Source organism: Ammospiza nelsoni, chromosome 21 (assembly GCF_027579445.1).
Source record: "Ammospiza nelsoni isolate bAmmNel1 chromosome 21, bAmmNel1.pri, whole genome shotgun sequence".
In the NCBI taxonomy this organism is placed as follows: domain Eukaryota; kingdom Metazoa; phylum Chordata; class Aves; order Passeriformes; family Passerellidae; genus Ammospiza; species Ammospiza nelsoni.
This window is the reverse complement of record NC_080653.1, coordinates 4,085,384-4,101,903: the sequence shown is the minus strand read 5'-3', so window position 1 is coordinate 4,101,903 and position 16,520 is coordinate 4,085,384. Positions and strand designations below refer to the sequence as shown.

The 16,520-nt window shown below is 44.4% G+C and overlaps 1 protein-coding gene across 1 annotated transcript in view; it reads left to right on the top strand.

The window, feature by feature from the left end:
• CLIP2 (CAP-Gly domain containing linker protein 2) overlaps positions 1 to 16,520 on the top strand; it is an 80,988-nt gene that overhangs the window by 12,638 nt on the left and 51,830 nt on the right. The window contains exon 2 of the mRNA XM_059486823.1: positions 4,865 to 5,085. Within this exon, the coding sequence (XP_059342806.1) occupies positions 4,974 to 5,085 (112 nt within the window). The 5' untranslated portion in view covers positions 4,865 to 4,973. The remainder of the gene's footprint in view (positions 1 to 4,864; positions 5,086 to 16,520) is intronic.

Genomic DNA, 16,520 nt, shown 5'->3' with positions numbered 1-16,520 from the left:
TTGCAATATAACAGCCAAACTAACAGTACATGCTTAACAATTATCAACTATTTGACACCAGTTTCTAACCTATTTTTAACAAGTATATAAAGTATCATCATAAAGTCACCCCAAGACAGTTCCCCAGCCCACACCACCCAGAGCACACTGGAGAGAGCAATTGAATGGAGCGGTCCCAGGCTGAGACCCTGTCCTGGCTCCTCTTAAAGATATCCCCAACATTCTGGGCATAAAGCAAATGAGTACATAAAATATCATCATAAAATCAGCCCCAGAGAGTTCCCCTTTTTTAATCTGAGCCTATGAGGCTCACATCCCCAGAGCACACTGGAGCGATCCCAGGCTGTGACCCTGCCCTGGCTCCTCTTAAAGATACCCCAAATATTCTGGCCATAAAGCAGATGAGTAAATAAAATATCATCATAAAATCACCCCCAGACAATTCCCCTTTCTGAATCTGAGCTGATGTGACTGACATTCAGCTGTCCCCCTTTCTGGTAGAAAGATGGGGAAGGGAATATTTTGGTTGTTTGATGCTGGGTTTTGTGTTGTGCATTCCTGGGATGCTTTTCTTGGTTGTGGGAACAGACAGAACCATTCATCCTGGTATGGAAACACTGCTGGAAGAATCTAGCAGAGATCTAGAAAATGCTTGTTGTCTGTCATATCTTGTAAAGGAAATAAAAACAAAATAAGCAGAGCCTGGTGGCACTGGAGTATCCAGAGGAGCAGATGGAGTTTTCTTTACAGTTTATCAGGAGAAAGTCACGTTTTCATGAGGTTTTACAGGAAGACAAAGTGTACAGTTTGTGCAGGTAATATGGGGAGTGGGAATGATAAATAACTCAGAGAATAGGAGCAGATGGGGTTTTCTGTACAGTGTATCAGGAGAAAGTCACATTTCCATGAAGTTTTGCAGGAAGGCAAAGTGTGCAGCTTGTGCAGGTAATATGGATTGGAATACAGGAATGATATATCATATAGAGAATAGAAATTTTCTGTTCCCCTGAAGTTTCTGGATAGAGCTTAAAGACTATTCTGGCTGATTTCAGTACCAGGGAAGAGGGATGGTTCATGTGTTTCTTACATCACATATCTGCCTGTGTTCAACCTCTGCTGCTGGAGGGAGATTTTTTGGAAGAGCTGGAAGTAGGTTTTTCAGGAAGGCTCTAAAAGAGCCTGTTGGGAAGCTGAGGGTTCTGTATGGGAGCTCAGAGCTGGTTGTTATCTCTAATGGAGCAGGGCAGTGCCCTGTGGAGATGCTGGCCTGTGTCCCAGGCCAAGGATATTTCTGCAGCATAAAAGCTGCATCACTCAGCCAGGAACTAATGTGGGACTAGGATGGCTCAGGCAGCAGTGCTCTGGGTGGTGAAGATGACCTAACGGTGGCATTTGGAAGAGCTGAGTGTTCAGAGCTTCCTAAAAATCAGCTCATGTATATTTGTGTTGAAGTGGGGGAGAAGCTGGTGACAGAGAAGGAGTATCTGTCCCTAGCAGCACGCTCAGACTTCTTTAAAAGCATCCCAGACATTTATTTTTATCTGTGTAGCACTGACAAACTGCATTTAGAGTAAAATTTACTCCATTTCGTCCTTATTTCCCTGTGTGGTGATGAATGTGCAGGGTGTGCTGAGGCAGGGCATCTGCTCTGACTCCCAGTGGCATTTGAGAAGGTTTTGAATCTCTGACCCCAGTGAGTGTGGCCATGAACTGTGTGAAAAATGCCTATTTTATGATTGGCTTTTGGCAAATATTAAAATGAGTATTATATGTGTTATGTTAGAAAGTGATGCTGTATTAATTGTCTTAAGTAATGTGTTAAATATAGTTTTAGGTTATAACTTAATGGTAAAATAGAAACTATGCTGTGTAAGATACTTTTTAAAGAGAAGAATGAGGTATTCTCATTGAGATAGCAGCCACAGGACACCTCAGTCTTTCAGAGAAAGAGAATTTATTGCTTCAATATCAGAAGAAGCCAACCTCTTCTCACCTTGCTCAGCCTTGAAGACTGTCAGGATTCATAGGAAGAAGCTGACACTGACCAGACAGAATCTTTTCTTTGAATGGAATTTATGCATCTTGTATGAGTATGAATATGCAACAGGCTGTTGATTTTAAGGGTTAATCCTCTGTTAATGTGGGTCCTTTTTTGGGCTTATTTTGCCCAGAAACAGGTACCCAGACTGTCCATAACTCTTTGTTTTTATTGTCTCATATTGTCCTAATCCAAATTGTCCAAATTTTTTTTACTCTAATTGTATTACTATTTTTATAACCATTTTATTACTATTAAACTTCTAAAATTTTAAAACCAAGTGATTGCTGTTTTTCACAAACTGGCTGTGTTTCAGGATAAAAGCATCTGTCTGTTCCAAGGAGAGCATGATTAGCAGCCTGTGGAGTTCATTTGGTTCTAACATCAGTGTGTTGAAAGCAAATGTGTTTGTGTAAAGATTCCTGGCAGAAATATTTATGTGGTGGGAATACACTTCCTGTTGTTTCTCTCCCCGGTGTAAAAATATCCAGTTGTCCTGAGAAAAAGCAGAAAAATCACAATATCCTGTGATGGGAGGGGACAGCTGATCTTTAGGGATAGTGAGATGTGGAGAGAGGATGAACTGAAGTTCCTGTTTGTTAAAAGATGAGCAGTGAAATAGAGGAACACACTAAATATAGAGGAACACACTAAATTCACTGTTCCCCAAAGTTTATGTGGTTCTGGCTGCAAAGTTAAGGATCTAGAGATGCTCTCTAACAGAATAATGAAAAACTGTAAAATCCTTTTATTCTTCTGGCACTTTTTCCTACTTAAATTCTTCTCTATTGCTGTTTTTTTCCTTCCCTGTGTCTTTTTATCTTCTTATCCACATTCCTGGTTAATTCAGCCAGCTTTGTGGAAGCACCAGCAGCCCCAGGTTGCTTAATCCTGAGTACACCATCCAACCTTGTAACCAAAATGTAGGATCAAGAAATGAGTGAATTCAGGAGTAAGTCATGTTGTGGAGAGAGCAAACTCTCAGGCTGGAGGGGATGGATGGAGATCTCTAGGTAGAGCACATCACCTGCCAGCAGGAGAGTTAGAAATCAAGTTTGTAAAATCAAAGCCAGCCCTGGGCAAAATGTGCACTGTGAGAGGGAGTGGGTGGGAGGTGCCACATCTGATGGCTTGGCAGATAACAGGAACCCGGCTGATCAGTGTTTCTCGCCTCCAGATTGAGTTCCTTGTCTCCCTGTTTTATGCTAAACAGAGCTGGAAGCTGCAGCCTCCTGTCCAGCTCAGAGCTGTTCCCACCAGCTCTGCTGCAGAAAGGTTGGGTTTTTCTCTTCCTTAGGAAGAGTTTCTTGTCTTGTCTGTTATGCCTGCTGTGGGTGATGTGATTGGAGCATCCAGCCCTGAATATCTGCAGGTGTCTGAACCCAGCCCAGCTGTTGAACACCTTGGTGGGCACATGGGGAAAAGGCTTTGATCCCTCAGGTTTTTGCTCAGGCTCCCTCCCAGGATGTCTCTGCTGATCCCTCCTTTCTCTGTCTCTTTAAGCTGATGTAGGATGACTGACTCTTGCTGCACTTTGGTGTTTTAGATATTTGTGAGCCCTCAGGAATACAGCTTTGGAATTCTCCTTGTGGTTTTCCCTCCTCTGTGTCTGCCTGCAGCTTTTCCTGGAGCCCTGCCAGCCCTCTGCTCGCTCTGACCCAGCCTCTGTTCAAGTCCTTACTCATGCCTCAATCATTTCCCATCCCATTATTGCAATTCCTCCTTGCAGCATCTGTAAATCTTTGATTCTCAGGGGTGCTGCCTCTTTTCCTTTGCCCAGGAAAGTGTCCCCAGTGTCTGGCTGCTCCTTGGATTGCTCTCCTTGCTGTTAGGTTGGCATTGTCCCTGGTTTACTCTGCTGCCACATTTTTTTCCTCCCCATTCTAGCCTGCTGACACCCTGCCTCAAGATTCCTTTTGGCTGATAGGCTCAATTTTTTATTATTTTTCTTTATCCATTAGGAATGTTACTGCTTTTTTTTTTTTTTTCTTTTAACAACTTAGTAATTTCCTTTATTTCTCCTTTCGTGTCATAAAATTTGCTTGCTGATGCAACATCCTTGCAAGGAATTTGGAGTTTTTATTCCATTTGCCTTCAGGGAAGGGAATGACATAAGGAAGGGTTGTGACTTCACTAATAAATAGTTGGTAGTTATGCTTAAGTTTCAGGAAATTTGGGGGTTTGGTTTTTTTTTTTTTTTTTTTTTCAAATTTTCTTGTAAATCCATAGGGTCAAATTCCTTTTTTTTCTGTGATAAGTTTTTGGATTTGTTTTTAAGGAATAGAGCTGAAAACCCCATCTCAGACACTGGCATTGTCCTTCCTTCCCCTGCCACTTTGGAGAGGCTGCTCTGAGCATTCAGCAGAATCAGGAAAGCTTTTTACCTCCTAGACAGTGTTTTTAGTCAAGGGGGTTAATATTGGTCAAAATTTCCTTTAGTATGCATGTGTGTGAAGGTTGGTGCCTTTTGTCAGGGCTCTGACAGCATCACAGAGGCTTGGCAGGTGAGGCCAAGCTGAGGCTTTAGGATTTAAAACCAGTCAAAACCATTTCAGTTACTCAAATCCCAAACTGTTTTAAATTCTTCTTTAATGGCTCTGGGAGGTTTCACCTTTGGCCCAGGACTTTGAGATTGATTTTAAAACAAAGTAACATGAAGGTAGGAGATGACAGAAATGACCACCCTTTTTTTGTAGGAGAAGAAATGAAAGATTCTGCTCCCCTAGGGCTGTGAGAACAGAGAGAGCTGGGCACTGCTTTTTGGGAGCCTGGTCCACGTTCTCCTGCTCATTCTGAATCTGATTTCTTTGTGCTCTTCTCCCCCAGGTGTGTGACCATGGAAGAAGAGGTGCACCATCAAGAATCCTGAGCAGTGACCCCAGGACAGCTCTGGAGACACTGGCAGCAGGAGCCTGAGCTACAGGAGAGAGGAATCATGCTGAAACCAAGTGGGCTTAAAATCCCAGGCAGGGCTGGGAAGCACTCCAGCCCTGTGGGACGGGCATCAGGGACCAGCACAGCTGCTGCCACCACTGGCTCCAAGGAAGGTGAGGGCTCCATGCAGGGCATCAGCTGCCCCAGGGACTGCCTGGCCTGGAGGCAGTGGGCTGGTGGAGCCAATGTTCTGTGGGATGTGAAATTCCCATCTGTGTGTGGGTTAAGGGATCAAAACAAGTGTACCAGGGTGAATAAATGGGCTCCCTCTCCCAGGTGATGCACAGAACTGGCAAGTTGTGGAGTGGGTGATGTTGGGGAAGATGAAACAGGAAAGCCTTATAAATATGATTGTCTGGCAAAAGATTTTGAGGATATGGAAACTATAAGCGAGATTGAAATGAAAGCAAGCTTTGAGATACCTCAGTTACTGAACAATTGGAAAACAATGGTGTGGCCAGCTGAAGGTGATCCCCTTTTGATGGAACAACACCCTCTGCTTGCAGACAGGCCCAAGGGTCAGAGCAGACCCTACAGCTTGGCAGAAGGGGCCCAAAGAGGAGTTTTTAGGGTTTAAAATGTAACACAGTATGGTAATGTAATGATTCTTATAGGCTGTATGGAAATGCTATAGGATTTGTATCTTGGACTAGATCCACACTGTGATTGAGAAATGAACCTGAACTCCAGTGCGTGCATCTATTATTCCAGATGGGAGTTTTGTATTTCATGTTTTTCATTTCACTTTGTTAAAAAGGCTGTCTCTGCCCTGTTGTGACTCTCTCAAGGTGCTTTGGTCTGGATTTATAACTGCAGCATGTTGTGGAGTTGCTTTCAGTTGATTTTAATCACATGAAAAACACCAAAATGAGGCAAAGGATCTGAGGCCTCTCTTCCCCCCAGAGGCTTTGTAGTGGCATCTCAGCAGGCACAGTTGGTGTGTGTCTTGTGGTATGAAAGGGTCAGGCAGTGGCAGGGTCAAGGCAACCTCTGGGCTGAATGCAGCTCCTGTTTGCTGGAGTTCCTTTGTGCCTTGTTCAGCTCCAGCCATCTGCCACCAGGGGATGTGCAGCCAAGTGCCCTGGGAGGCTCCAAATGGATTCTGACCTTTGCTTGAGGAGTTCTGAGGCTTATTCCTGGAAAAAAGTGGCCATGGAGAAGGGGAGAAGTCTTGTGATGGTGGGTTGGTGCTGTGTGACAGATGTACTGCTGCTCCTCTGCCTGTCAGGATAGTCCAGGGGACTTTTGGAAATTGTGGAGGCATTCCTGAGCCATTCCTGAGCCATTCTGAGCCATTCCTACCTGGAAGGTGAGAACAGAGCACAGTGGGGTTATTTAAACAATGTGGGCTGGGTGTACAGCAGGGTTGGGCTGTGGTGTTACCTGTGGCACCTTCTCTCAGTGCCCTGCTCAGGAGCTGTGTCCCTGCATGGCCTACACATGTTCTTCCTCCTGCAGAGCTCACAAAACTCTGGCCAGCTGCCTCTTGCTGCTCTCTGTGAGCAAAGTGTGCATCCCAAAATCCTGCTGCCCTGCCTGTGTGCCCTTCTCTGAGAGCAGCAGATCTCTGCTGGATGTGGGGCCCAGCCCCAGCACAGTCAAGGGATTCAGCCTTTGGTAGGGGAAAACTACAATAGAAAATATTCTTTCTTTGTGTTAAAGTGGTTTAAATTTATTCCAGAGCCAGTCCACATCACTGAAACCTTAACCATAGCAGGCACTGATGTTAATTTTGGGAATGCCTGCAGCCAAAGAAGCTGGTGGTAGATGGCTGTGGAAGCTGGATTTAATTTAATTACATTTCCTGGGATTAGTCAGATCTGGGCCACTAGATTTTATATGAGGTCTTAAAAGTTGTAAGGAGGAGTCTGTGTGTGAGGTGTTTGAGAAGCCCTGCAGACACCATGAGCTCCATGACCTGTGTCTGCACTGAAGGTGCTTCCTGGGAGGCTGACAAGCTTTTCCTGACTCCACAAAAATTCATTACATGCCCCTGAACTGCTGCCTTACTCCTTGCCTCTGCACTTACCCTCCTCTTTGCCAGCCAAAGGAGAAGTCTGTATTTTCTGGAGCTTGATGGAACAAAACCAGAGTGGTTTGTGTTACAAAATTCAGAGCTGCAACACTCATCTATATGAATTTGCTACCTGGGTGGAGGATAGAAATCTCAAAATCCTGAAATGTAGTTGCAGAAGAGAACCACAAATCTAACAAAGCACAGAATTAAACTGCAGCAGTGCCCAGTCTGTTGCCTCTGAGATGTTCATTGGCTCTGGGAGCTTGGGGAAAGAACCCAAAAGGGGATTATATCTTTCAGATTGCATGATAAGAGAAGATGCCTGTTCTCCAGTTGTACCTAAGGTATGTCAGAGCCATTAGCAAATGAATTTTTAAAAGCTCCACACTTTGATCCTCTTCCCCTCCCATAAGTTTATCAACCTTGTCTGCACAGGTGCAAGTGGAGGCACTTCCCTTTATTCTTACTCTGGAATACACAAATTGCTTTGATTTCTCCTTTCTCTTTTCCCCAGTGTCCTGTTCATATTCTTTTGTAGAAACTCAAGTGTCTCTTATCTGTCTTTTATTTCTTTCTCCCTTTCCCAGGCAGGGAGATTCCTCTTCAACATTTCCATGTACTCTTGACAGCTCACATCTAATGTACCAGAAAAAGGGTCAATGCAGATGGGAGATGCTGTGAATTCTATAGAATTTCACAGTTCATGGCTGGAGGTTTCTACAGAGACCAAATGTGCTGTAGTCACACTGAGCCAGCTTGTCACACATGCTGTATCTGAGTTATTTCTCCTGAAAACACATTCAGAGTCAGCTCTGCTCATGGAATATCCTGAGTGGAGAGTTTTTGTGTCTCCTTACCTGAGCTGGTGCTTTCACAGAGCCTTTAGGAATAAGAGCTTTTGTCTGGGTTAGGTACATTGGCTTGCTGTGGTTGTGGGCTTTTTTTAAAAGAACAGAAATTGCCATTTCTTCTGAAAGTCAGTGGGGAACTGGCAGCTGACATGGACTCCTGGAAGAAATTTAGCCTTGAGTAATGTCCATGCTGGCTATCCCCCTCCCTTCTCTCCTGTAAAGCTGAAACAATGGAAAAAATAAGTTCTGCTGCTTTGCAGTAACTATTTTCCTTAACCAGACTGAAAATTCATCTCTAGCTGCCTTAGGACAGCATTTCCCACAAATGTGTTGGCTTATTTCCCATGTTTCAAGTAAAGTCACTGCTCTTGACCCCACATTCAGGAGAGGTTTCTGTGCTAAAGGTGTGGGTCATGGGTAAAGAGCTCAGTATAATATTTGGATTTCTCATATGTCTCAGTTTCTTTCCCACCCTCCTCCTGGAAAAGCCTGGAAAAAGATGGAAAGAGAATGGAAGCTGTGATGAATGGGCCCACAGAGCCCTCCCAGCTGGTGGAACAGGTGAAAGCTGCTGGGAAGAGAAGCATTCACATTTCAGAGTGGGTTTTGTCTGCTCAGAGCAGTGTTAGAGTGATGTGGTTGGAGCAGAAATTTGCCTTTCATACTTGATTTGGCTGTCAGCTGGCTCTAGTGTTTTTTTATGGTTCTTAAATCTCTTGTTCAATTTAAAAAATCTAGCAAAAGACAGAGGACAACAGAAATACTTGTATTTGCAGATGGGGCTGGGCAACACTGAGACTTCAGTGCTGGAGGCAAGAAAGCCCAAACTTATTGAGTTTTCTGTGAGACTTATGTGCATCCAGTCAGAATCCAGAGGAGACCTTGGGTTTTACAGATTGATCCTGTCTTTCTGAATGGGCAAGTGCAAATATCTGTCACATGAATTTCATATTAGGCATGGCTAACAATATCAAAACTGTTTTTCAGCACTTACCTAGTTTTATTGCCAAAAACTTTGCTTTGAGAGCTAAACTGTGCAGCATATTGCTGGGAGCCTGGCAATGCCTTCCTGTTTTCATGTAAGTGTACATGCATTATTTTTCATGAAGAATAAATGCACAAGGCTAATCATGTTGGCATAGTGTCTGCTCTGCAAACACTGTGTGTTGCTTTTGTTCACTGAAAAGAAGAGTGAAGCAGACTGGAACGTTCCCAGGGCCATTAAGGAGAATGGGATGACTGGTTCCATAGGGTAATTAAACTAAAATATGCTATAATGAGGGTTTGATAAGGCTGGGTTGGGTATTGGGTCCTGGTTGGTTGCATTTGGGGTTTGGGTGCATTTGGGGCTGAGGTTGGTCCCTGCTGGGGACAGTCACTGCTGTGCCTCTTAGGGCTGAGTTTGCTTGAGGGGGTTAACTTTTCCTTTTAAATTTCTTTTCTAGAAATGTGATTATGTTCTGAGGCCTGCTTCTAGTTTGACACTCAGCCATTCTGTGGCCAGGTCTCTCTTGATCTGTACCTGTCTCAGTTCTGCTGGAGGATCCTCAATCTCACCACCACCTTGGCTCTCTTGTGCATTTACTGCCTTGCTCTTTCCCAGTGGAAAATCTTCATTCCTTTTTATTTATCTGCCACAGTGTTAACAGCAACATCTTGGTAAATTAACTTGGAAATCAGTTGTTCACACCTCAAGTTTCTCAGGATGTTTTTTAACTTAAGTTGGCTGGACTCATTGCAGTAAGAAGGAATTTCTGTTGCTTCTAGAATTTTCTGTGGTAAAATACAGAGGGAGGGATGATGTCCTTCCTGGGGAATTTATGCCTCAGTATTAAGAAAGAACTTGGGTAGGTTGTCCTCAGGTAATTATTGGTGGTTTGGTGGCATCTTAACACAGGCTTTTTTTATAAAGCTGCAAGAAACTGCTGAGGCTCTCTGATTTTGTATCAATCTAGTAATTCTAATTCCCAAATAATATTAAAGACTAAACCACTGTTTTGCCTGCAACAAAAGAAATAGGATTGTAATGTCCAGAGCAACTGATTGACCGGCACAGACATAGGGAGCTAATTCTTGTCTGTTCAAAGGCTTTGTGCCTGTTGATTTATATTAACTTGGGGTGTTGTGTGCTGGTGAGGGCCAGAGGCTGCTAGTATTGCTAGCAAACATTTGGTTTTGCTGTTTTGCATCAGGCCTCATGGAGTGATTGCTATTGTCAGCTCCCATCTGAGTGCTGTCCTCAATTAAATCCACACAGCAAGCCTGGATTAGTGGTCCTGCTGGAAATGTGTCATTGGTGAAGTTTGATGAGCTCTCTGCACAATTCCCTGAAAGGTGTTTGTGCTCAGGTGGGGTTGGGCTCTTTCTCCAGATGACAATTGTCAGAACCAGAGGTCACGGTCTTAAAAGTCAAAGTCTTAAGCTGTGCTAGGGGAAATACAGGTTGGATATTAGGAAGAAGTTTTTCACAGAAAGAGTAATAAAATATTGGAATGGCTGCCTGGGGAGGTGGTGGAGTCCCCATCCCTGGGTGTGTTTAACAAAACCTGGATGTGACACTGGGTGCCAGGGTTTAGCTGAGGTGTTAGGGCTGTGTTGGACGTGATGATTTTGAAGGTCTCTTCCAACCTGGTCATTCTGTGATTTATGTTAATGGCTCTGTATACACAGTGTCCTCAGTTCCTTGGGGAATTAGGATGAGGTGCCAGGGAGGTGTTTGAGGATCAAATGCCTCTGTTGCAGTGTCAGCAGATCAGCACTCCATCAGCAGCCAGAGCTGCAGGATCTGGGTCTGCACAGGCAGTCAGTCACCTGGTGAAGGAGTTAACAGGTATCTGAAAGAAAGGAAGATTGTTTTCAGGGGCTGAAAAGGAAAAACTGCAACTGAGGATTGCTGTTTTGCTGGTCCAGGGCTGAGGTGCAGCTGAGGAGTGGAACTGCAGCAGGCATGGGGGCAGCTCTGCTGAGGGATCATTAGAGCCTGAGTGTGTCCCCTCATCACTGCTGGGGTTTGGCTGAAGTGCCCTGAGTGGGGGTTATGTCCCTCCATCCAAATCCAGTCACTCATGGACACAGATGCTGTCCTGAGACTCTTCATGTTTGTTCTCATCCTCATGTGCCAAAGTGTTCTGGCTTGGCTGTTTGCATAGGGCTTGTATTCAGCTCGTGTGCCTTTCCTGAGCTGCTCTGCCTGCCATCCTGCACTCTGCAATACCTTTTGTACTGGTGTTTTTGAAGGTGGAGGTTCCTCCACCCTTTCTGGTTCCCCTCCTGAAGGGAAGAACCACCTTTGGTGGGGTTCCTCTCCCAAGAAGTGATTCAGAGCATTCCAAGCAGTATAAAAGGGTATTGAATCAATCTTAGTTTTATCAGCTTTACAGGAAACATATAGAGATAGCTGTGAGTCTGATTTTAATTGTCTTAATGATTAGATACTCTTAGAAGGATTTGTTGTAGTTAATCCTTGATATTCAGCTCATTCATTGTGGGTGAGGCATGAGCACACAGCAAAGACATATGGAGGTCAAACACCCTCCTGCTCCCTCTGTCTGTAGCCCTTCACAGAACAGCAGGGAGAGAAAATCTGCTTCCCACAGATGTTCAGCTTATGGAGGTTGGAATATAATGAACTGAATCCTGTTCAGCTGGGCTGGGGTGTCTGCAGTGGAATCACTGTGGTTGTGCTTACGCCCATCAGAGTGGGGATGCAGCTTCAGGGTGGGATCAGCCCCTGCATGTGCTGCCTCCAAAAACTGCACTAATCCAGCTAGAGCAGATTAATCATTAAAGCCCTGAGCCAATAGTCATTGAAATTAAAGGAAAGATTCCCTTTGGCATAGATGGATTTGGGATGAGAGTCTGCTGAATTAAAGTGGCATCAGGCTGTTGGTACATAAAATTTCCCAGAGGCTGGAATTAACCAGCACACACTGACCCTGCATGTGAGCATCCTCCTTGCAAGCAGTCTGGTAGGTGACTTGATCTCCACAGAAGCCTTAAAACATTTAGAATACAAATATTATTCTCTATTTATTTTAAGTTCAGTAGGATATTTACTTTTTAATGAAAATGCTAGTAAGTAAATTAATATCTTGTTCCCATAAGAAAGAGAAACTGGTTTTTATGCAGGAGTGAGAACTGTAGGAAAACACTGTTTTATCACAACACTCATTCTAAAATAATAAGAGTTGTCAAAACTGAGCTGTCTGTGACTTCAGCAGCTCTATTCAAAATACAGTTGTTGGTCTCTCTGCTACAAAATGTTTGGCAATGCTGTTTTCCAGCACAGTAAATATGTGTCCTGTGTGCTACATCTGCACTGTGGATGCAGCAGAGCACTTCACTCCATGCATGTGTCTGCAGAATTCTTTGTGAGAGAGGAAATGTTTGTGAATGGGGACTTTTAAATGGTCTCAGAGGAAGGCAGTGATGGACTTAGCCATGAGTTCCTCTTAAAAGCTGAACCTGCCCCAAGGTTCAGGAGTTAGTTTGTGTGAGGTAGTGCAGTTGTAGAGCAGCAGGAGTTAACTCTGCTGCAGGACTGCTCCCAGCCTGCTTGAGGAATTCCTGCCAAGCAGGAGCTGTAGGTCACTCTCACTTTCTGTAATTATAAGCTCCTATGCACACATGAAACCTTTCTGACTGCCTCAGCACCTCCTGTAAAGCTTGAAAGGTGTGACAAATTATTGCAAGTATTACCCATGTTTTACACCCAAGACAACCTAAAGAAGTAGGTCTTGTCCATGTCATCCTGTAAGTCAGAGGTGAAAGTGGAAGTTATCTTGGCCAGCAGATTTTTCTCGCCTTTTGTCCTCCCAGTTCTGGCACAGGAGCAGCAGCTTCCCTCTCTGATGCCACTTCCTTTCCCACTGCCTGAAGTGTTGTGTCTGTAAACATCATTGCCTTTGGGATTTGGCTGAGGGTGTGCAGTCACTGAGCTACAGGGTAACTTTCTGTCCTGCTCATGCTTGTCTTATTTCACACTTAAATCTGTACAGTTCTTTAGGATTCATGTTCCTGAAGACCTCAGGAGCCTTTTGCATTGCTGTATAATTTCACAGAAATACTTCCTACAGAATATTTTATTTGGAGGTATTTGCTCAGAAAAAAATCTTGTCAGAAATTAGAAGGGTTTGATGGAGATTTGAACAGAAGAATTTCAGGTGAAGATGGTATGATGAGAAAATTCTGAACTCTCAAAAGGGCTTGGGGGTATCATCCTCAGTGACTGACTCTGTCCTGGCTGGGTGTTCAGAAGATAAAAGCCTAAAACTGATCATCTGATCAAGTGATGAAGAAGTGGCATGAGAGAGACTCATAATCCACATGTGAGTCTTTCATACCAGTAATATGTACTGGGAATGGAGCAGAGTGTGTGCTCAGTGGGGCCTGTGCTCAGTCTTCTGTGCAGCCTAACTCATCACCTCCCAAGCTTTATCTGTGATATCTCACTTCACATCATCAGTTTCCCCACCACCACTCATGGAGTGGTGTTTGATGTCATTTCTGGTGGTCACTGAGGCTTAGCCCTGTTTGCTTTGAGAACACTTGCTGTGTTTGTGTCATAGCTCATGTATTTTAGGATCAGATTTGGGTCATGGTCATGTTTACTTTCAAAAAAAAAGACAAACAAAAAAGACATCCACTGCAAATAGGTGACTTGGCTTTTCTGCCAATGATGCCTGTTCATGTGCAGCTCATTGCCTTTTGAGCTGGATACTTAGCTGTTAAAGCCAGGTATTTGGAATGAAGTAGATGACTCAGTGTTAATCTGCTCTCAAATATCCTTTTTATTAGATTAGGCAAAGCCAAGCCAGCCCAGCACACCCTACACTGTGTGGAGCTGTGTACAATCAGCCCTTTGTGTGCTGGGCAGCCTGCTCTGTGCATGGACGTATGGCTGCAGGAATAAAGGCTGAAGGAGTGATGAATCAAAGCTGTCTTTAGCACACTGCAGCCCCAGGATTGTGCCCAAGTTTGCTTGGCAGTGGTCATTTTTACCTCTGCTGCAGTTCCTCTGGGATTCTGGGGTGCTGCAGGAATCTCCCTCTTTCAGGGGGATGACTCAAAGAGATGGTGTAATTGTACTGATGTTGTGTTTCTGCTGGGGAGGGGAAAAAAACTCAATCCAAGGGAGAATGAATGTGCTTGTCTGTCTGCTGGTGCCATCCCAGTGGCTCAAACTCTGCTGTTTCTCAGCATAGCTGGTAACACTGAAAACCAGCATATAGAGATAAGGAGCTAAAAAAGCATCATCCTTCACTCTTAAATGTCAGGTGTTAAGCTTTTCTACTCCTCCCCTCAAGAGTAGCTGCAGACAGGGCATGAGGAGATGTGGCTGCAGGCTGGCAGCTCTTGTAAAGAGCTGTGAAGATTATCCCAACTCCTGCCAGAGGGAAGAAGAGCAAAGTAAAATCAGAAAGACAGAGAAAAGCTTGTGGCTGTACCAAAGAAATATTTCTGAGATTCAGCAGGTAGAAATGAGAAGTGGTTATCTGTCAGGAGAAGGGGAGTGAGGAAAATCTTAGTGCTGTGCTGTATTTCTACATGTCTGGCCCTTATCAGGGGAGATTCCCTGGAGCCAGCAGAGCACTCCCTGCCTGAGGTGCTGCAAAAATGTACCAAATAAAGGATGCTTTGAGCCTGAGCTGGGGGAATGCAGTGGGAGCACAGGTGTGAGTGGCACAGCTCCTCACCTGTCACACCAGGGAAAATCCTGCTCTGCTCTGGAGCTAATCTGACCTGGCTGGGGTAGCCAGGTCACTGAGCACTCTGAGCATATTCCAGAGGTTAAAATGCTTGTTCCATGGCTGGAGTGAATCACTGAGCACTCTGAGGATGTACCAGAGGTTATAATGCTTGTTCCACAGCTGGAGTGAATCCCTGAGCACTCTGAGGATATACCAGAGGTTAAAATGCTTGTTCCATGGCTGGAGTGAGTCCTGTGCCCACAGGCAGTGTGTGCCAAAGCTGGAGTCAAACTAGACTCTCTCCTGGCATTTAGCTTTTCTTTCCCATGGATTGTTAGAGGTACAGTGAATCTGCTTGTGCTTGGCTGCTCAGGTTATGCCCTGTGAGTGAATACCCTGAGTTAGGCACACACAGCAACTCCTCCTGCGTCTTGTTCCCAGTACAGGGATCCTCTAAACTGGCTCCAATGTGATCAGAAAGTAATAATTGGCGTCCAGCCAAAGCCAGGCTCTTTTTTTGGTGCCTTCTCTTCTCCCTTTGATTGGGACTGAGCTAATGCTATCATTCCTGAATGACTAAGGCAGTGTCATTCTGTGTGCACCTGCTTGAGCAATGCCCTGCTTGGCTGCTCCTCTCAGTTGGTGCTGCAGGAATGGTCCCAGGGTCCATCCAAGTGGTTTTTGTGTGGGAATGATGCTTGAGAAAAATTCCAATATGTAAAAAGGCTGTGAAATATCAAACCCCTGATGCTCAGTTAGTTCTTCTGGTGGGGGGAAAGCACTATGCTTTACTTGGCTGCTCTTTACACTGTTTGGTGCTCAAGAAAAATTTCTCCAGTTCAGAACAGTCCCAAGACTGCTGCTCTCTCTCTGTGCTAGTGCCAGTGTTCTGCCTGGGAAATAGTTTATAAATGTCTTATTAAAGACCTGTGTCTGCCTCCTTTTCTTTCTTTCTGTCATTGGATCAGCTCAGTGAGAGCAGCTGTCCTCACTTCCATCACAGCAGCCCCAAACACACTTGTGCCTTGCAGATTCCCACAGCCAAAGAACAGCAGACAGCTGTGCACGTGTGTGTGCTGGGCTTTGTGGGCATGGGGGTTCAGGCTGAGCTCCTCCTCGACCTTCTCCATGCTTCTTTGAAAAGAAAAGACTCCAAGAAATCAGCTTTGTGCTAGTTTTGTGGAGAAGTGAACACAGGGTGAGACTGCAGCTCTGCAGCTGAGGGTGAGTGTGAGCTGGGCATTCCCTGGAAGGAGGCTCCCTGTGCATGGCAGGAGCCTTTCCTGTGAGTATCCCCTCCCCTGCTCCTGTTTTTGTTCTCATAGGTTACCCTGGGCTGCTTTCTAATGCTCCTTTCTATCCCTACATCTTTCATTGCTTGCAGTGGTCAGTGGGAAGTAACCCAGTTTGGCTGTGGGGCTACTGGGACAAAACTGAGTGAGGCTTTAGAGCTAAGGGCTTGCTGGAATAGAAAAATGTATTTTCTTGTCAGAACAAGTTATGGTGAATAAAGTGAATAATGCTTCTATGTGGAATATTCTCTAGTTGAAGTGATTTTATTGTTTAAGGAAGAATGGAGAATATTATTTTGTAATACACCCTGGGTTACTTTAACATGCTAACCGGTGTTCATTAAATTCTAGTTTTGCATATTAAATTCTAGTTTTGTATGTTATTTCTAGAGATGAGGGGTGGCACATGCTGAGGAAGAAGATATGGGTGCTCCAGTCTTTGTTAAACTTGCAAAGCTGTTAAAGTTGTGGGATTCTTGTTTTCATTGTTTCTGGTGAAAACAGGGTGCTTCTTCAGACGTGTGATATATAGACCCTGTTTTAAGGCTGAAAAATGTTAAACTAGAGTGTTGAAAAGTGAATGTTGAAAGGATATGGTTTTAAAAATAATAATTATGTAAAAATTAAGACTGCAATTTTGAGATTAATAGATCCAGCCATATGCTGCAAGGTAATTATCCCTCAGTGAAAGAAACCTTG